This window comes from Chrysochloris asiatica, unplaced genomic scaffold (assembly GCF_000296735.1).
Source record: "Chrysochloris asiatica unplaced genomic scaffold, ChrAsi1.0 scaffold00045, whole genome shotgun sequence".
NCBI classification, from domain to species: Eukaryota; Metazoa; Chordata; class Mammalia; order Afrosoricida; family Chrysochloridae; genus Chrysochloris; species Chrysochloris asiatica.
In genome coordinates this window covers 16,516,422-16,538,584 of record NW_006408563.1, presented here as the reverse complement: position 1 = coordinate 16,538,584, position 22,163 = coordinate 16,516,422, and the positions used below count along the sequence as shown (strand labels likewise).

The window sequence follows — 22,163 nt, the reverse complement described above, 5'->3', positions numbered from 1 at the left end:
ACCAGCCGCTCCGCGGGAGAAAGATGAGGCTTTCTGTTCCCGTAAAGATTTACAGCCTCGGAAACCCTGTACAGGGTTGCCAAGAGTCGGAACCAACTCTCCGGCACATAACAACATATGTATGTATATACATACACATCCAAAACAAGTCATGGCAACAACTGTTCAAAAAGAAAAGATCATGCCCATACTTGAACAATCCTTTAAGATTCCATAAATCTAACATGCTACTCAGCAATAGATCCACGAAATGAATCTCTGCTCTATTCCTCTCATTTTAAAAGATACACTGCTCTAGAAAGACACATTATACCTTTGCCTTCTATGAATATTTATGTTGTTATTTTTAGATTCAATATCTTTTTTCTTTTTAAAAATAGGCAAGAGATTCTCTAAAAGCAAGTACTATTTATAAATTTAAAGTTTAATTCCATCTCCACCTAGGTTGCTGAGTAACTTGAGGTGATTAAAACAAGTAACTACCACCAAGAGGTATTAGTTGTTTCAGAGCAATTATAGAGATGTGCCACAGAAACAAAAAATAACATAGATATGTTGTTGTTAAGCACTGTCTAGTCAGTTCTGACTCCTGCGGGTGGTTGTGGTGGTTGTGGTGGTGGTATGCCACTGCGTTGGTTCTGACTCATAGCATTCCTGTTCAAGGTTTTTGAGGAGTGGCTAGTGGATTTGAACTGCTGACCTTGTGGTAGGCAGTCGAGTTCTGTGATTAGCAGTGTTGTTGTTGTTAAGTGCTGTTGAGTCGATTCCGACCCATCGCAACCTGTATAGGGTTTCCAAGGAGCAACTGGTGAGTTTTAACCACTGACCTTGCAGTTCAAACAACTTTGCAGTCTGACACATTAGCCTACAGCGCCACACCAGGACTCCTGTAAGTGTGATTAGCAGTCAGAGCACTGAAATTCACTTGAGACCTGCACATATTAAGTTGAATGGTACTCACTGAGATGAAAAGAACTTGACCCAGTAAGGAGTGAGCATCAGTGTTCACGTCATCACTGACACTTCTGCAGCCACAGAGCCAACTGCTGTAGGGTGTCGTTGAATCAATTCCAGTCATAATGACCCTATGTCACAGAGTACAATGCCCCCTAGGGTATTCTTGTTATAATCTTTACAGAAGCAGATTTCTGTGTCTTTCCAGCAGTGCTACTGGGTGAGTTTGAACATTTGCACTTCTCAGATAGCAGCCAAGTAAGCACTACCCCAGTTCCTTACATATCACTATCAAGGAGACTTGGATGGTGCTGTAGAATAAGCACTGGACTGCAAGGTTGATTTGAACCACAAGATTGGCAGTTCAAACTCACCAGTTGCTCCTCAGAAAGCTAATATGGATCACTAAGAGTCCGAACCAACTTGATGACACTTAACAACATTACCATCAAGCCAATTCCAATTCCTAGTGACCATATAAGAGGGAGTCCAAGTGTAATGCGGAACAGGGCTGCTAACCACAAGGAAGGCGGTTCAAACCCACCAGTCACTCCTTGGAAACCCTATCCTGGGTCACAGTGAGTCAACTCAACAGTCCTTACTAGCAATTTATAGAAGAGAGGAGAACTGCCAGACTGAGTTTCCAAAGTTGTCAATCTTTACAGAAGCAGATTGCTACATCTTTCTTCTGTGGAGCAACTCATGAGTTTGAACTGCTAACCTTTTGGTAATCAACTAAGCACTTAAGCACTGTACCACCAGGATTTCCGGGGTCTGGTAAAGTGAGAATCCTTAAACAGATTTAGCTTGTGGTAACTTACCACTGTGAAAGTCTTTCTTCTACTCTAAAATCTATCCTCATAACTGTAACTACTACTTGCTGTGGTTATTAAAATTGGGTATATGGGCCATTCTTACATACAAAACTTCAGTGTTGCAAAACTTGGCATTAAAAAGCTTATATACAGAAATAGATGTCAGTCTACTTGTGTGATTGAGATATTACAGCATATTCGTTTTGTAAGGAAAAACATAAGAAACTATGGGAAAGGACATTTAAAATAACAAGATGGTTATCATTTTACATTTTTACTTAAAAAGACAAAGTTCAAAGATTCTTAATATTTCAATTTAGGACCAAGAAGAATCATTTGAGAAAAACATCATAGATTAATTATTTCATAATTCTTGAGAGGAAATTGTTGTTATGTGCCGCGGAGTTGGTTCCAACTCATAGCGACCCTGCACAGGGTTTCTAAGGCTGTAAATCTTTATGGGAGCAGAAAGCCTCATCTTTCTCCCACAGAATAGCAGGTCGTTTCGAACTGCTGACCCTGAAGTTAGCAGTCTGATTTGTAACCACTATGCTACCAGAGCTCCTTTGAGAGGGAGAGGGGGAGGTATTTGACATATAAGAGGGGAGTCAAGAAAACAGCATCTTTTCTAAAAATTAAATTAAATTCTAAGCCTATTACATGAACTTAAGAACAAATTACATAGCATTATTCTAATTTTCCATGGCATTTCCTATTATTCTCTCTTAATAGAGGGAACAATCCTTAACCCTCTAAAATGTAGCTTCAACCGACTTACCTCCACTAAAATGATCCTCTCAAGATTTACCCACTACTTCTTCCTAGGAAGCAAACATACTTACCTAGTGCTATCTTGTTTCTGTGCATTTACTGTGAATGCTATCCCTCCCCGGGTTCTATTTGCTCTCTCAACAATCTCTTCTCACTAAAGTCCTCTTCATTCAAGGTTCAACTTAAATACTACCTATACTATAAAAACTTGCCAAATATTCCAACTCAGAATGAAATCATTCTGCACTGAATTCTTCCCAACTCTAAGCCAGTGCTTGCTAGGACACATGCTCTTCTAGAATACAGATCAGAGACATTCGGGGTAAAACAGCAGTATCTAAGGGAGGGTCATTAATGGGGTTTACAGAGAAGTGCATAATTGTATGCAAATGTCTGCACCTGATTTCACTTCCAGTTCAAGGTGAAAGTTACATATCTTGTTAAAGATATTTTTTAAAACCCAATTCTGATGACCATAGCTGATCTGTAAGAGTACAAATCCACATTAACAGAAAACTCATGGTAGAAAAACAGGTTGAAAACTCAGAACAACTCTGGTTTAAGGCAGAAGCAAACATTTTGGGGCAGACTACACTGCAATGGTCAGAAACAACATTGTTGTTGTTGTTGTTGTGTGCCATTGATTCAGTTCTGACTCATAGCCATCCTGTGTAGGGTTTCCTTGGAGTCTTTGTGTGTCTGTCAACCTTGTGGTACATCATCCACTGCTTATCCTACAGTCCCACAGCAGGACTCCCAAGAATAAAATGTTATACTCTAAAACTATACCCAACAATGTAGAGCTCCTCTGCTGAGCCACCATGGGAGTGAGTGATTAGCAGTGCTTTAAGAAAAGATGAGACACCAACATCAATCCTACAGCATATTCTTTGTAAGTCATTAGAGTAAGGTTTTAGCCATTATCAACAAATCCCAGATTAATAAAACTCTTTTGTAATTCTATATGGTTCTTGCTTCTCTACCTAACTAGATCTGGGTTAGCAAAGTAGCAATAACCCGATGACCAGCATCCATCCCATACTTCTGGCTTAGTGTGCTGTATGTCCATTTTATTTTATAGATGTTTATAGATTCCATGTCACTGCTGGCTTTTAATTATATTATAAACTTCTAGAGGTTTATAACTGCAAGTTTTTATCTTCCTCAACATCACAAGTTAAGTAATATTATATGTGAATTGTGGTCATTATAATCTTAATTATTACTGGTTTTTTCTTCCATTTGTAATCACTTTATTATCTAATTTGATGCTAATCATAGTACCAGAAGCTGGACAGGACAGGTCACTAACCCTCATTTTAAAGGAAACTGAGGTTCAGAGAAGTCAGATCAGATAGCTTCTGACTGATCCAGGAAGCCCACTCCAACAGCAGCACAATTTTCTGAATGCCATCAAATTAACAATGCCAAATAATAACAACAACCAAAAAACAAAATCAAAATTAGACAAAAATATTCCTAGGCTATAAAACATCTGGTTTTCATTATGAAAGCCTATTTTTTTTTCTTCCACATATATTACTCCCATGAGCACACACTAATGACCAAACCCAGCCAACAACCAGAGGCACATTAAACAGTCATATTTTAATACTACTGACACATATTTCTTGCATAAATATACATAAAACATTTATATTAACAATGTTACCAGATCCCAAATTACCTTTGATTTTCACACTTCTGAAACAAGCAAAAGTTTAAGGAATGAACTTGGGAACATTAGAAACAAGCAGAAATTTTCTTTTGCCAATGGCTCAACGCTTTCTTTACTTATATGCTGTATTCCAAAAAAGGCAAATCAAGCTATGTCCTGTCTCATAAGTGGAAATCCTAGGCCTCAGATCCAACAGATATATATAGATGTTAATTAATCACAATCCCATAAGGACAAACCTAGATAAAATTAATCTTAGCTTAATTGCCAGGCTCAACATTATAAAATTAAAATAATTATGACAACCAAGTAATTGAACAAAATGCTGACTAAAAGATACTATGGAATTTTGAAGGAAAGAACTTTCCAAATGTAATCAACTATCTCTGCAAAAAAGAAACCATTACATGTTTGATATCAAATCCGGTTTAGAATGATACAGTGCAACGTGCAAGAGTGAAGAATCAGAGATCTAGAAGTTAAAGGTGAATCTTGACCTTCCTGTAATCCAAATTATTAATTTTTTGAACAGTTTTGCTGAGACATAAATCAAATACTGTACAATTTACCCACTTAAAACTGTATAATCCACTGGTTTTCAGTATATTCACAACAATGTGCAACCATCAGCACAATCACATTTTAGAATATTTTTGTCCCCTTAAAAGAAACTCCATACCCATTAACAGTCACTCCTCATGCTGGCTCCCAGTCTTCACCACCCCCACTGCCCCTGAGTAATTCTGACTCATAGCAACCCTATATAGGGTGTCCTCCCTCCCTATCATCTGCTTTCTATTTCTATAGATTCCCTTCTTCTGGGCTTTCACATGAATGAATCATCTAGTGATCTTTGGTGACTAGTTTCTTTCATTTAAGTACATGTTTTTAAGGTTTATCCATTTAGAAAGATGTATTATATTGTTGCATAATAATCCATTGAGTGAATCTACTCCATTATATTTATTGGACATTTGGGCTATTTTTGCTTTTGAATTAATATGAATAATGCTGCTATGAACATTTGTGTACAAGTTTTTGTGTGGTTGTACATTCTCATTTCTCTTGGTTACACGAGGAAGCTTCAGAAATGTTGTAGAAAATGAAATGATAAGGGAATTTTCCATGACTTTTTGGAAGCTCCCTCCTATACATCAGAGTGGAATTGCTGGATCATGTGGCATCTCTTTTTAACACTGAAGAAACTGCCAAGCTGTTTCCCCGATAGCTGTACCAGTCTACATTCTCAAATTTAGAAGAATGAGCATTTCTCCATATCCTCGCTAACACTCGCTATTGTCTGTCTATCTTATTACAACCATTTTAGTGGGTGTGAGATAGTAACACATTGGGGTTTTGATTTCCATAGAGTAATGGTTACGAGTCGGGCTGCTAGTATCAAAGTCAGCAGTTCAAAACCAGCAGTTCCTAGGGAGAAAGATAAGGCTTTCTATTCCCATAAAGATTTACAGCCTCAGAAAGCCCACACAGCATCTCTGTGAGTTGGAACAGACACCATGGCACATCACCACCACCACCAATGACTAATGACATTTATTGAATAGTCTTTTCAACAAATATTAAGTGCCGCAGATTTGATTCCAACTTATAGCGACCCTGTATAAGGTTTCTGAGGAGCAACTGGAGAGTTTGAACTGCTGACCTTGTGGTTCAACTGACCTTGTGGTCTAGTGTTAATCCTATGTTGTTGTTGTTAAATGCCTTCAAGTTGGGTGCGACCCATGGCGACCATGCATAGGGTTTCCGAGGAGTGGCTGGTGAGTTTGAACCGCCAACCTTGACTCACTTTGCAGTCCTTCGCATTAACCCACAGTGCCACACCAGGAAAACTGGCTATCAACATGTAAAAGAATGATGTTCTTTATCTCACACAGTACAAAACTTTTATTCAAAATGAATCACAGATCTCTGTATAGGTATAAGAGATAAAACCATAAAACTCTTAGAAGAAAACACAGGATTAAATCTTTGTGAATTTGGGTTAGGTAATGTTTTCTTAAATATGATACCAAAAGCAAAAATTGCAAAATTAAGTACAGATAAACTGTACTACACCAAAGTTAAAAATGTATGAACTACAACAATACCATGAGAAAAATGAAAACTCACAGAATGGGAGAAAATATTTGGAAACCAGATACATATGTTAAGGAACTAGCATCAAAATTATTTTAAAATAAATAAATGAATAAACTGTTGTAACTCAGTAATATAAAAATAACTAACCCAATTAAAAATTGGGCAAAGCATTTAATTAGAAATTTCTCCAAAGAGTAATCGACAAATGGCCAATAAACCTATGAAAAGATGATAACCGTTATTGTACAGATGAGGAAACTCAAGACTCAGAAAGTTTAAATTATGTCTCCAAAAACAGTTTTACATATAATTAAAGCTTTCGCAGACAAATACCTGGATTTATAGCCAAGGGTTTACTTTTACACAATTAACTTTAACTGAGCCTTGGTTTCTTCATATATGTTGTTGTTGTTATTGTTGTCAAGTGCTGTCAAGTCAGTTCCAACTCCTAGTGACCCTATGTATATAGGGTTTCTGAGGAACAGCTGATGGGTTTGAACCACTGACTTTGCAGTTCAAGCCGACCTTGAGATCCAGTGCGTTATCCTGCAGCACCACACCAGGACTCTTTACCTATGTTGTTAAGTGCCACTGAGTGGATTCCAACGCATACTGACCCTGTATAGGGTTTCCAAGGAGCAGCTGGTGAGCTTGAACCACCGACCTTGTGGTTCAAACTGACTTTGCAGTTTGTCACATTAGCCCACAGCACCACACCAGGACTCCACCTATAGTAAGACTTATTTCACAAGACTGTTTTGAAAATTAAATGAGCTAATATTACACCTAAAAAGCCTGACAGGTAAAATGCCCTCAACACATGTGAAATCCATTCCCTTCTTTTATACCACAAATCTCCAGCATAGGTCTCTATGGGAATTAAAAATGAAGCTGTGTATGTATTTCTGATGGCATGTCCTCTGTTAGAATATCTATGATATAATAAATACCTAGATGTGTGTCTCAGCCTGGAAGGATGCCAGTAATCCTAGTATCTGGTCTGGAACTCCTCTCCTAGGAATGATAAAGGTCCATTTAGTTAGCTCTTATTTGCAAAGACAATACCTCTCTGTAGAATGGTAGTTAAGAGTAAGGTTACTAGATTTTGAATACTGGTTTCCCTCTTTGCTTGCTAACATATTACATAACGTCCCTAAATTTCAGTACAATGTGGGTAATAATAATACCCACCTCATACATTCCCATTAAGTACAGATAAGACAATCTGTGGGATTGTCTGTGTGGTGCAGTGAACTATCTAGTCTCTCTTCTAGCTACAGTCTGTAACTCCCGCCAAACAACGTTTCTGCCATACTGGCTTTGGATAAGACAAGAAGAAGAAGATACCAATAGGATGATATGATTCAGCTGTGGATACCAGCAGACTTCATTGTAATTGTAAAAACTTGAAACTCCAGCACGGGTTTAAAATGAGCCATCTCAGAAGCAGGAGGGAGGATTGCACTACCAACATAGAAGAAGAATCAGGAGTGGAGCACATCCTTTGGAGCCCAAGATTAAACCTCATTCTGGTGTGGCGCTGTAGATTAATGCGCCAGACTGCAAAGCTGTTTGAACTGCAAGGTCAGCAGTTCAAGTTCACCAGCTGCTCCTCGAAAATCCTACACAGGGTCGCTATGGGTCGGAACCAACTCGACGGTACTTCACAACAACGTCCACAACCACAACCACCCAGGAACAGAAAACTTTGACACTGGAGGAGCGGCAGAGGACCAGCAGCAGCCGCACCAAGAACCAGAGCAGCAGAGCAGTGGTCTCCACAGCCCAAGGAGCAAATCAAGCTGAGTGACTCTGGGTAGGAACTTGCTTGTAGAGTGCGGTACCTCAGGCACTTAGGTGGGGGAGCTGGAGCAGAGCAGAGCACTATCAGCAGTTGACTCGAACAACCAAGCCCTGAGTATTTCTGACCCCCAAACGTATAACCTGTTAACTTTCCTAATAAACCCAGTACTCAGTATGGTGTCTGAGTTCTGTGTGGCCACTAACTACAATGAGATATTGAACCCAAATGAGGAGTAAAGAGGGTTGTGACAGGAACCCTGATACAGGGTTGCTGCTGTTGTTATAATCCGTTGAGTCAGTTCTGACTCTCTATAGGGTTGCCAAGGAGCAGCTGGTGAGTTTGAACCGCTGACCTTGTGGCTCAAACTGACTTTGTAGTCAAATACCACACCAGGACCACCTGATACAGGGTATGAACTTAATAAATCTAAGTCTCAGCACCATCATTACCATAATCCTACCCAGCAAGGCCTGATAATCTGTTCATAGTCTTTAATTAATGGATATTTTTTTAAACAGTATTTTGCTGCTTTATGTGAGTTAAGGACATTCCCCCACCACCCACAAACACAGCATAACAGATCTAGAATCCTGTGAAATTTCACCCCATTAAAACCCATGGCCTTACATAAGTACAAAACAAAAGGGTCTCTTCCAAAACTGAAGGTAGCTAAAGTGCAATGCAAATATAATCACTACCTTGTTCAAACACGTAATGTGAAAAACCCAGAACAACATGTACATGAACAGAGGTCAAACGGGGCAAGTCTAGAAACTACTTCTACTGAGCCTGCAGGAGGGGAGAGTTGGGATGGGCAAGAAGCTTGGCAACTTGTCCTTCATTTGTACAAAACACAGACTACTGACTAATTTGGAAACTACATGTGACAAGTTTCATTCATAACACCTTTTTTGAGCATTGGGGTGGTGGTGGTGGTGGTGGTGGTGTGCTGTGGAGTCAGTTCCAACTCATAGCAACCCTGTATAGGGATTCCAAGGCTGTAAATCTTTGCAAGAGCAGAAAGTCTCAACTTTCACCCTCAAAGCAACTAGTAGATTCAAACTGCTGACTTTGTGGTTAGCAGCCCAACTTGCATAATTCAGGACACTACCAGGGGTACTTGAGCACTGGGCTTGCTGTTGTTAAGAGCCATCAAGTCAGTTCTGACCCATAGCGACCCTGTATAGGGTTTCCGAGGAGCAGCTGGTGAGCTTGAACTGCCAAGCTTGCGGTTCAAACTGACTTTGCAGTCCAGTGCATTAACCCACAGTGCCACAGAGGAGGGTAATTCAAGGACAAAGAACAAAAAGCAAACAAAAAAAGTCTCTCCCAGAAGGGGATCATTGGCTAGGAAGAAAAAACATGTTAATACAACTATACCATGAGATATACTGGGATAAATGGCCTAAGCTATTACAAGCAAAATTACGTGGGAATTTAAGAATGGGACTAATTACTTATGACTGGGGAGCTAAGGAGCAACTAATTCAACAGGTTGCCCTTAGGTTATACATACAAAAGCACCCACCTCCTTGACTGGAATAAGAGTTTCTACCAGAGGTTCCCATGTTGTTGTTAAGTGCTGTCGAACTGGTTCCGACTCAAAGCAACCTTGCACAGGGTTTCATAGGGGTGGCTGGTGGGTTTAAATCACCAACCTTTTTCCAAAATGGATCTATTGGTTCTTTTGGCAGCCCATGGTACTTTGAATATTCTCCTCCAACACCATAACTCAAAAGCATCAATTCTTCTACGGTCTTCTTTATTCACTGTCCAGCTTTCGCATGCATATGAGGTTATTGAAAATACCATGGCTTGGGTCAGGCGCACCCTAGTCCTAAAGCTGACATCTTTGCTCTTCAACACTTCAAAAAGGTCTTGTGCAGCAGATTTGCCTAATGCAATACGCCGTTTGACTTCTTGACTGCTGCTTCTGTGAGTGTTGATGGTTGATCCAAGAAAAATGAAGTCCTTGACAATGTCAATCTTTTCTCCGTTGATATGAATGTTGTTTATTGGTCCAGTGGTGAGGATTTTTGTTTTCCATACCGAAGGCTGTGCTCTTTGATCTTCATCAGCAAATGTTTTAAGTTCTCTTCACTTTCAGCAAGCAAGGTTGTATCATCTGTATATCACAGGTTGTTAATGAGTCTTCCTCCAATCCTGATGCCATGTTTTTCTTCTTACACCCCAGCTTCTCAGATTATTTGCTCAGTATAAAGGTTCAATGTTGTTGTTAAGTGCCGTTGAGTCAATTCCAACCCATAGCGACCCTGTATAGGGTTTCTAAGGAGTGACTGGTAAGCTTGAACCACCAACCTTGTGATTCAAACGACTTTGCAGTCCAGCACATTAACCCACAGCACCACACCAGGACACCCAGGTTCAATAAGTATGGTGAAAAATACAACCTTGTCACACACCTTTTTTAATTTTTAGAACATTCAGTGTTCCCATGTTGTGTTTAAACAACTGCTTCTTGGTCCAGGTACAGATTCCTCATGAGCACAATTAAGTGTTCCAGAATACTCATACTTCACAATGTTGTCCATAGCTTGTCATAATCCATACAATCGAAAGCCTTTGCATAGTCAGTAAAGCACAGGGAAACATCTTTCTGATATTCTCTGCTTTCAGCCAAAATCCATCAGACATCAGCAATGATATCCCTTGTTCCACGGCCTCTTCTGAATCCGGCTTGAACCTGTGGAAGTTCTCTGTCAATGTATGATTGTAGCCATTTCTGTATTACCTTTAGCAAAACTTTACTCGCATGGGATATCCAAGAGATTGTCCTACGATTTCTGCATTCTGTTGGGTCACCTCTCTTTGGAAAGGGCACAAATATGGATCTCTTCCAATCAGTCGGCCAGATAGTTGTCTTAGCATCCTGCAAAGCCCTTCCTATACTTCATGACAGCTGCTAGAAGGTATCCATTCATCTGACTCACTGATGAGAGGCAGGTTTAGAACACACTCTGGAGTCAGACTCCCTACATTCAAACCCAATTTTATCACTTACAACTTATGGGACCTTGATCAATTCACTTAACCATACTGTGCCTCAGTTTCCTCATCAAAAATATAGACAGAAATAAAACCTATAAATCAATTTACATGCTTGCAACAGTGTTTGGCATATAGTTAGGACTACATGTGACAAAATGCTAACTTTTCTCATTGTTAGCACAATGATATGCACAGAATAGGCATTCAAAAATGTGCTGGATGACTACATAAATGAAGACCCAAAAAAGATGTGTGCTTGAGAAGATAAGCTGGAGTAACATTTTATAAGCCTGGAGAGTTAAACTAGAGAATGTTCCTCTTAAGGATAATTTCTTTTCATATAGATGGGGACTTGGACAAATTATGTCACGTCAATTCTAGAAGTCGGTCTAAAATGAGAAAATATGAGAAAACAAGTTTGCAGTGTTTAGTAGCTTTTAATGTTATGTTAAAATAGAAAAAAAAAAATAAATCCCTTTAAAACATCTAGAAGCAAAGTAATTCATTAAAAAAAATACAATAAAAGGACTAAAACTTCAAGACTGGACAAAAACCTATTAAGTGCCTGGAAGATGGGAGCTAGGACTCCTGCCAAGAGTCATCAGAAGCAATGCAGTCAAACCAGACACATCCTTGCCTTTCTCAAACATTCTTTTAAGTTAAAATTGGAGTTGAGTGGAAGCCAGTCACTTGAGAGAGAAGCACATGGAGGACCACAGGGAGATAACTGGTTCTGTTAAGGTGTCTATTGTTAAACATCATCGAGTTGGTTCCAACTCATAGTGACCCTGTATAGGGCTTCTGAGGGAGGAGCAGCTGGTGGGTTTGAATTGCAGACCTAGTGGTTAACTGAAAGTCTCAAAGTCTTTATGCAAGGAGAGCCATCAGGCCAAAGTCAGACACTTTCAGGCTTGTCTGACACCATCTTGTCCAAAACACAGGTCTTTCCAAGTCTTTCAGGAAAAGCCAAGCAGCACTCAGTTCTTTACAATGTCTAAAACTTCAAAGAAATTTAAACTTCAACCTCCAAATTAGTCAAACCGGCTACGGAAAAAGACATTTGGATAGTCAAATTACCCACGTAACCCAGATAATGTTTACCCTGTTGGAGTCCTGGTGTGGTACTGTGGGATAAAGCACTGGACTGCAAGGTTGGTTTGAACGACAAGGCTAGTGGTTCAAACTCACCAGCCACTCCTTGGAAACCATATACAGAGTCACTATGAGTCAGAACTGATTGGACAGCACTTAATAACAACAAGCATCAAAACTATTTAAAAATTGCTATAATATTTTCATCAATTCTTAAATAGTATCATAAATTTATTTATCTAGGTTTGTTGTTAAGTGCTACTGAGCTGGTTCCAGCTCGTAACGAACTTGTATAGGGTCTTCGAGGTGGGTTTGAATTGCCGACCTTGGGGTTAACAATCCAGGGCTTACCTTAAAGCAGCACCAGCTCTCCAAAGTAATAATAATAAAAAGCGTAGCTAAGGAAAATCTTATAAAGGGGTATAACCAGACTTTCTGGAGGCGCTGTCTACAAAGAAGTGCAGAAGTGACTGCTCTGTGTAAGCATTACGCAGTCTCATCATCAGTGAATCTATGTGTCTTGTATGATATGCTAACAAAATCAGGGTTCTGAACCAGCAAGACCGAGGCCCCAAACCATGCAGTGTTCAAAAGACACGCACTGTGAAGCCACTTAGTGATTAGTTAGCCATCTTCTCCAAACAAGACAATAACTTTTTATTCATATTTCTATAACACTAGCTGCATGACTGGAAAGGAAGAAGTGCCACTGTCTAAGAAACCTTTTCTCCAATCAGCAGGAAATAATGAAAAATTATAGGTAGAAGACTCGTGAGAGAAGAGAGAATGCTTCACCAACCAAGTTCCCGCACACCTCTTTCCACTCCATTCAACCACTTTCTAATGGGAAGTGTGCTTGTTCACGTTTCATTTGGACCAGATCATGGAACATGCACCTTACAGAGCTTTCAGCCCTCACCTGGAGGGTAGAGCCATGTGCCAAAGCCACAGGCATCCCGCAGTCCATAGAAGCCCCCTACAGCAACTGCCCCAGGTTACCTTGCCCTGATGGTCGTGTTTCATTTCCCAGCCCCTTGGCAGTTCCAGCTGTTTGTTTGCAAACATGTTAAGGAATCCCACAAGGTCCCGATTATGCTGGTAACGTTCAAAGTGGTGGGTGTCCCGCCGGACTTTGGTGATCATGTGCTTCAAACACGTGTTGTTTGTAAACATGCGGTAGGCACTCTGAAGAAAAGGATGAAGAACAAAATGTTAATCTGCTTGTGACATACAAAAGCAACATACAGGCCATATTTTTCTATATGTTTAGATGTGTATATAGCCTGTGTTTACAGGCTTCTCTTCACCCACAAGAGCAAAATACCTTCCTTAAAATATCAAGAGTACAGAAAATAAAAAATAAGGAATCCTGAGGTGGTACTGTAGGATAAGCACTTGACTAACTACAAAGTCAGTTTGAACTACAAGGTCAGTGGTTCCAACTCACCAGCCACTTCTTAGAAACACTATACAGGGTTGCTATGAATCAGAAAAGACTTGGCAGCACTTAACAGAAATTAAGGTGGTCTTCATTGACAGTGATGGCTAGTTTTCTAAAGACCAAAAGATGCAGTGGAGTCTCACTCTCTAGAGGACATTAGGTTATAACGAGAGTATCAGGCAAAACCATACAGAATCAAAACTGTACCATGGTGGAGACAAACATAAGCCCCTTCAGTGAGTCTGTTTTTCTTCCAGCATCAGAACACATCACTGGTTCTTTGGGCATTAGATAATGAAATTGGCCTGCATGTAGGGGCAACTTGTATAAAAATTCCTTGCTATTTATTCAAGTATTAGAGGTACGTGCAGTGAGACAAGCTGCTCTCACTGAGAGTCCACTCAATGGGCAGTGACTCAGTTAGATTAAAATTTTCATCTCACACCTTCTTAGAAGTAGAAGCTCAGTGAATAGAATGGCAAGGCCGACTGCCTGGACTTAGAAACCACACTATATTTTGTTGTTGAATTTATATGAGTGAAATTCACATTTACCCACTATGCCACCAAATATCCCTGGGTATTTGCACTTGACAGCTAATCTATAGACTGGCAGTTCAAAACCACTCCGTGGTATAGTAAAAGAAAAGGCCCAGTGATCTTTACCAAATTATACCATGGTTAATTTATATCATTGAATTATATCATAATTCAATGATGAGAGTTGAAAAAACCTTATGGAGAAGTTCTACTCTATGTAACACATGGGGCTACCATAAGTAGGAATCAGCTCAAGGGCCATTTGGTTTATACCACCCCACAAAATGACTCTTTTGTCAAAAACATCAGTCTTCATCTCTATGATACTGACATAAGAATCCCAAAGTTGATCACCTCCCATGGGTTACACAAATGAATCAGTCAAGAAGTCTTTATTAAGCACTGGTGTGGTACTGGAGGATCAGTGATTCAAACTGACCAGCTGCTCGTTGGAAACCTCAGATAGAGTCACTTTGAGTCAGAACCAACTCGATGGCACTTAACAATCACAAGCATGTGCCAAACAATAGCAATAGCTAGTCCCTTGAATTATCAGAAGGAAAATGATGTTCATGAAAATGAGCTAACCTAGATGATCTATCCAAGAATTCTGATCTCCTCAATCAAATGGAAGAGATCTGAACCCTTCGTTACCTCTAGTATCTCAGGGATTCTAGACTAAATCTACACGTCTTCAGGTTTTCAGTGTTATGGGATGAGTTCTGTTATTTCTATTTAAGATAGTCAAGGAACACCACCTGCCTCCGTTGCCAAAAACCAAAAACCAAAACCCAGGGTTGCTGGAATTCACTTCATTCTAATAAATATTTACCATGTTTGTTATGCCCAATACTGTGCTTGTTATTAGGGATAAAAGAGGATGTAAGACGTACAGACAGTCAACTCTGGTAGCATAGTGATTACGAATCGGGCTGTGAACCTGAAGGTCAGCAGTTCAAAACTACCAACTGCTTCGCAGGAAAAACATGAGGCTTTCGGCTCCCGTAAAGATTTACAGCCTCAGAAACCCTGTACAGGGTCACTATGGGTCCGGAACTGACTCAATGGCATTTAACAACAACAACAAGGGCAATCAACATTACTTGTCTTTCCAAGGTCCCTCAAGATGTGTCTGTCACATCCAAACCAAAACATTTATTGCTGGTATGAGGCCTTCTAGAGTTTTCTTCCTTTTGGCACAATAAGCACAATTGGCAGTGCTTGAAACAGTGTGTCTGTGAGTGACTGCAAGGATCAGAGAACCTATATGACCTCATTTGGAATGAGAAAGGCACTTTGTTAGTGTATACTACTGAGATTTGTGGGTCACTGTCCTCGAAGCATACCTCCAGGTACTTAATTAGGGAAGCTAGGCTTGCTAGTCCATAGAACTATGTCTGAGTGCCTTTGGGCAGACTTGTAGTGGAGTCGAGTGCTCTCTGGGCATTTATCAGCAGCCCTTAAACGGCTTTGTAAGGTTGCCTAAGCAGGGCAAAGGTCAAGGGACCTCATCACTGAGAGGCCAAGAGCCAGAAGTAGGCCTGCATGTGGGCACAGCAGGGAAGAGGCTGCCCTGATTGGAAGAACTGTACACTGAGCATTTCTAGTCCCTCATTGTAACTTGTCAACTTCCCCAATAAACCCCATATTCATGAGTACTCCATCTGAGTTCTGTGTGGCCAATTGTAATGTATTATCAAACCAGTAGAGAAGTTCTGTGGAGGGATGGTTGGTATCAGCCTGACCTTAGTCCCATAAGAATCATTCTTGGGTTGATGTGGAATTTGATTCTGCTTCCCCGTTTTGAAGTCAGGTTTCCTAAGGAGGTCAGACACTGGCTTCCACACCAGTTTTTTGTTTTTTCCACAAAGGGACTGTCATGAATTGGAGGTTGACTTGATGGCAGCTGACAACAACAACTCCAATCTGACCACTTAATGAGAGGAGGTTTCATAGGCTGTGGCAGTTAGAAGGTTGAGAGCAGAGATTTAAAGCAGGTAGGGGTTCCAGACAATTAGAGCTCAAGAGAGAGTAAGAAAGAGACACTATGAATGCTAAGAAGGAGTTTCATAAAAGAAGTTGGAGGTTGTCAGAGACAGACTTTAGCTAACTAATAGTCTAGCCTACAACTGACGTGTGGCGCTGTGGGTTAATGCGCTGGACTACAAAGTCGGTTTGAACCGCATGGTCGGTGGTTCAAGCTCAGTAGCTGCTCCTTGGAAACCCTATACAGGGTCGCTATGGGTCAGAACCGACTCAACAGCACTTAACAACAACAATAATGGCTGACCGTGCCTTGGAGTTCTAAGTATAATCAATCAGTCAGAGATGTTTCTTTTCTGCATTTGGCTCCATGTGGCTGATACAATTTCCCATAAGCCATTTCAAGCTTAGAGGCTTCAGACCACACTAACTTGTGTGAAAATGGTAACAAGCTTTCAAATTTTATTCCTTAATAAGTCTGTAGGATAAGTGCTGCACTGCTAACCACACTGTCAGCTGTTCAAACCCACCAGTCGCTCCTCAGAAAACCCATGCAGTATTGTTATGAGTCGGCATCGACATGATGGCACTTAACAACAACAAAACAAGTCTCTTTGGGGCCAAATTATTATGAAATGATTCTGTGGGATAATCATCACATAAGCTGTTGTTCTAAATATGTATTATCTTCTTCTCTCTCACTTTTCTCCCTTACCCCCATTAAAATAATAGGCCACATCTTTATCTAGAGCAGGAGAAATGCTCCTCAGCTTGCTTAAGAAAAGCAGAACTTCATTAGTCCCAGTAGTAGTGGCAATTAGGTCTCAGCCTCAGGTGGGTTTAACCACTTAAGTAGTCCCCTCAGGCTAGACAGCCCATTAAGCACAGGAACCTTAAGGTTGGTCTTATAATTAATTATGCCCTTTCATCTTCCTCTTTTCCACTCAATGAGACATGTAACATAGCGCCAAATTCAACTGATGTTTGAAAAATCATCTATCAAAGTAAATTCAGTATAAGAAAGATTTTCCTCATTAGTAACTATCAAGCAAACTTTAGAACTTTCAAGCCTGAATAATATGAACCTAGTTGCTAGGTCTATCTATAAAATACATAAGGCAAACAGGAACATCCCTCCAGATTACTTATTTTTATTTAAAAAAATACTTTCGAATATGTATGTAAGTGTCTATAGTTCAGGAAGGATAATTCTCCAGTTCATACAGAAGTACAGTGAGGATTCTAGTCTCAGCTCTGTCACTTGTGGTGATGGTGGGGTGCCATGGAGTCGGTTCCGACTCATAGTGACCCTACATAGGGTTTCCGAAGCTGTAAATCTTTACGGGAGCAGAAAGTCTTATTTTTTTCCTACTGCAGAATGCTCATAGACAGAGCCAAAGAAAGTCACCAATTTCTGCTTGTTTTAATTTGCTCAGCTGAGAAGATGGAATAGTAATAACTATTTTCTTCCTTCAAGGAGCTCTGGTAGCGTAGTGGTTACGAATCGGGCTGCGAACCTTAAGGTCAGCGGTTTGAAACTACCAGCCGCTCCACGGGAGAAAGATGAGGCTTTCTACTCCCGTAAAGATTTACACCCTCGAAAACCCTGTACAGGGTCGCTATGGGTCAGAACTGACTCGATGGCATTTAACAACAACAAATTTTCTTCCTTCATAGAACTGTGAGATTCTAATCTAATGGGACAAAGGTTGAAAAAGTGCTTTGAAGAGGCAAAAAATAACTTTAAGAACACAAAGGAGAAGTAAAATAAGATATGGTAAGTGCCGTTGAGTCAGCTCCAACTCATAGCGATCCTGTATAGGGTTTCTGAAGAGCCTCTGGTGAGCTTGAACTGCCAATCTTGTGGTTAAAACTGACTTTGCAATCCATCACATTAACCCATAGTGCCACACCAGGACTCCAAAATAGCAGTGACAAATAACTATCTTTTTTGTTGTGTGCCATTGAGTCCATTCCAACCCATAATGACGCTGCATGACAGAGTAAAACTGTACCATACAGTTTCCTGGACAGACTGTCTGGTCTTTTCTCCCATGGAGATATTTGTGGGATCAAGCCACCGGCATTTGGTTAACAGTCAAGTGCTTAACCATTGTGCCATCAGAGTTCCTTAAAAGAACAGATAGCAGTGTAATGATATGACAAATAAATGATAGCAGGGAATTGCTGTCTTCTTTTCATCTTTGAAGATGCTGGGCAAGAATCCCACTTTTTATTAACTGAAGAAGAATCTCATAACCTTTCATTGATTTTGTGCTAATAAATCCTATGCTAAGCCCGAGGACACAGATATGAGCAAGGCCTAGTTGCTCTAAAGGATGGAAAAGGAAAATTATAGGTGGAGGTGGGAAAGAAGAGGTCCACTGGGGACAAAAAGGGGAGACCCTAGATTTCCACGGCAGTGAAATTCTGAAACAAACCACCAAGCTGAGCATGGAAATGGGCCCAAGAGCTGAGAAACACTGAACAGGTAGGATTAGAATGAAAGACAAATTTTGTTTTCATGGAAAGAGAGGAGTTTTTAAAGGAAACAGAGACATTGACAAAGCTGCCGGATAAGAGAAAGACATTTATGTTCTTCCTCTGGGGGTTAGTGTTCTAACTGGAAGAGGATGATCCTTTTCAGTGGGTGGGTGTGGGTTTTTTTTTGTTTTTATTTCTGTCTTATAGAAAAGCAAATGAATCTGTTCGAGATGAAACAAAAGTAGATTCTTGTTGCTGTTGTTAAGTGCCATGGAGTCGATTCTGACCCACAGTGACCCTGTATAGGGTTTCCAAGGAGCAGCTGGTGAGCTTCAACCACTGACCTTGCAGTTCAAATGACTTTGTAGTCTGACACATTAGTCCACAGCGCCAAGGAGAAATAGGATCTATTTTGTAACGCACTCTAACAACAATGTGCATGGGACAGAGTGATAAGGCAATACAGCTAGGCGATAATTTTAACTAGATAATAAAGCTCCTAGAAATGATTTTGAAAGGACATAAAAGTTTCCTTCTCCGATGACATCAGTTAAAATTTGCCTTTGTAATTATTCTTTCTCTATTCCAAAACTCCTTTCCCAAGCCTCCTTCTTGGTTGTTTTTGTTTTTCATCATCTCCGTAGCAAGAAATAAGTGTGTTGTGGCTCCGTATGATAAGCACTGGACTATAAACTTCAAGTTTGGTGGTTTGACCTTACCATCAACTCCATGGGAAAAAGATGGGGCTTTCTGCTCCCACAGATTTACAGCTTCGAAAACTCTACATGGAGTCACAATACATCTGAACCAACTCAGCAGCACTTAACAACAACATACATTATTCAAAGAGCCCTGGGGCAAAATGGGTAAGGCTGCTAAATAAAAGACTGGTGGTTCAAATCCACCAGCTGCTTTGCAAGAGGAAAGTCCTGGCAATCTGCTTCAGCAATGATTACAGTCCTGAAACCCCTCTGAGGCAGTTTTACTTTGTCCTGCAGGCTAACTGTGAGTCAGAATTGACTCAGTGGCACACAACAACAATATAGATCATCCACTAAATAAAATTCATAAACAAAATCAAGAAATGTTTCCGTATATAGTTGCTGGGATATGGAAACTACCGTCTTACACAGTCTATTTTCATATTTTTAATGATAAAAGTTTTGATATCTAAAAATGTAAAAATAAGAAAAATGGAGATAAAATGTTAGTTTATTAAACAAAACTGATCACAGCTATCAAATCATCTATTTTTCAATAGAAGAAATTATGACTTATAGTTTTGTGATTTGGGAGCAATATTTTTCTTCATTATTAGGAGAAATTGTTTATCTTGAGACAATTTGGAAGAAATTTTATTCTAACCAGCAGAGGGCAGTAGAATATATCATAAAGGAAACACAATATCAAAAAAAAAAAAAAAAAAAATTGTTTTCCAATTTTTGTATTTGAAACTGTGAAAACCATACCTCTACTTAATTTTGATCTTTTCAATAAAGATGATTAGATAAATTACTGTTGAATGAAAACTACTTTTCATAACTATCTTTCAATGTGAACTGGTATCTTCAAATTATAAAGAGAATTTTGAAAGGTCTTAAATGAACACATTCCTGCTGCATGTTGAAAATATTCAGCAACAGAAACAGGAAATCTACTGATGCACTTAAAATTATTTAAATGACAATTTTTTTGCTATAAATATTTAACCATCATAATTTTTTAAAAGCTTGTTGAGTTTTTAAAAACCATAGGCTTCTACCAAAATCTAATGACTGCTGGTCCATTTTCTACTTGAAACACTCTAGAGGAACTCACAACAAAGTAAACAGCCCATACAGATAAAACTATGTTTTAGTGATGTCATGTTGGTAGTTTGAAATTGCCCATAGCGGGAATATTAATAACCACGGAAATCAGCAAATGCAAATCAGAGTTTTATTTATTATTTTGTGGAATGCAAAAACCAGGCAATTGGCAAACTCCAGGCCCATGGGGTGGCTGCCTGTTTTTGTAAACAGAGTTTTTCAGTTACACAACCATGTTCATTCATTTACATATTGTACTTGGCCTGCAAAGTCTAAAGTATTTACTCTCTGGCCCTTCCTATGGTAGGGATATAAGAAAGTGGTAAAGAAAATCCTAGTGGCACAAAGTAAACTTCAAAGTGTGCTGTTACATGGTGAACGGCACAAAGGAGACATATGTACGTGAGATTTTCATCTTCCTTTATTAATAAGGTACTACCTGTTTCAAAAATAGACTTGATTTCTTCAGTTCATTCTACCATTCACTATACAACAACTGGTATGGTGCTGTGGGTTAATGCACCAGATAGTAAAGCCGTTTGAACTTCAAGGTCAGTGGTTCAAGCTCACCAGCTGCTCCTTGGAAACCCTATACAGAGTCGCTATGGGTCGGAATCAACTCGACGGCACTTGACAACAACAACAACATATAACAACACTCTTTGACAAAAATATAATGTGGCTTTGCATGTTTAAAACAGTGTGTGCTTTATTGATAAAGGAGGATGAAAAACTAACATGCATGTCCTCTTTGTGCCATTTTTATCTCATTAACATAAATGGAAAACATTCATGTTGGAAACACACTTCATCAGCTAAAATCATAAGGTTTGCTACTAATCCAAGAGTTAGGGAAAGTCAACAAAAGCATTCTGTGTTTATTATTAATTCTAAAATTTATAATAAATATATATGTGTAATATGTATGTTGTTGCTGTTGTTAAGTGCATTCAAGTCGTTTCCAACTCATAGTGACCTTGTATAGGGTTTCTGAGGAGTGGCTTGGAGCTTGAACAGCTAACCTTAATATATATGTTGCTGTTGTTAAGTGCCGTTGAGTTGGTTCCAACCCATAGTGACCCTGTATAGGGTTTCAAAGGAGGAGTTGGTGAGCTTGAACCACTGAACTTGCAGTTCAAACGGCTTTGCAGTCTGGCGCATTAACCCACAGCACCACACCAGGACTCCTTATGTGCATATTTTCCTTATGTACATATTTTCCCCAGGAAGCTGCTTGTTAAATTTTTACCAAAAAACCACTGAGCACTACTCTCCAACCAGTTGCTCCTGAAGTCTTTCTTTTGTCTCCATATTCTCCTGTATTGGCAACAATGTCAGCACTGCCTCCAAAACACATCCCAAATTCATTGACTTGTTGCCGTCTCTATTGTTACTGCACTCGTCCAATCCACTCCCATGCCTTATATAAGGGCCTTCTCACTGGTCTCCCTCATGACCATCTGGCCTTGGAGTTGTTGTTGTTGTTGTTGTTGACTCATAGCGACCTTATGCACAGCAGAACGAAACAATGTCCGATCCTAGGCCAACCTCACTATTGTTGCCACACTTGAGTCCATCGATGCTGCCATCTGGCCAATCCATTTTGTTGGGGGTCTTCCTCTTTTTCTCTGACTCTCCATCTTACCAAACATGATATCCTTTTCCAGCGACTGTTCCCTCCTGAC

At 39.8% G+C, this 22,163-nt stretch overlaps 1 protein-coding gene across 1 annotated transcript in view; it reads right to left on the bottom strand.

The window, feature by feature from the left end:
- HECW2 (HECT, C2 and WW domain containing E3 ubiquitin protein ligase 2) overlaps positions 1 to 22,163 on the bottom strand; it is a 356,874-nt gene that overhangs the window by 133,038 nt on the left and 201,673 nt on the right. The window contains exon 13 of the mRNA XM_006862016.1: positions 13,223 to 13,408. Coding sequence (XP_006862078.1) covers positions 13,223 to 13,408 — 186 coding nt within the window. The remainder of the gene's footprint in view (positions 1 to 13,222; positions 13,409 to 22,163) is intronic.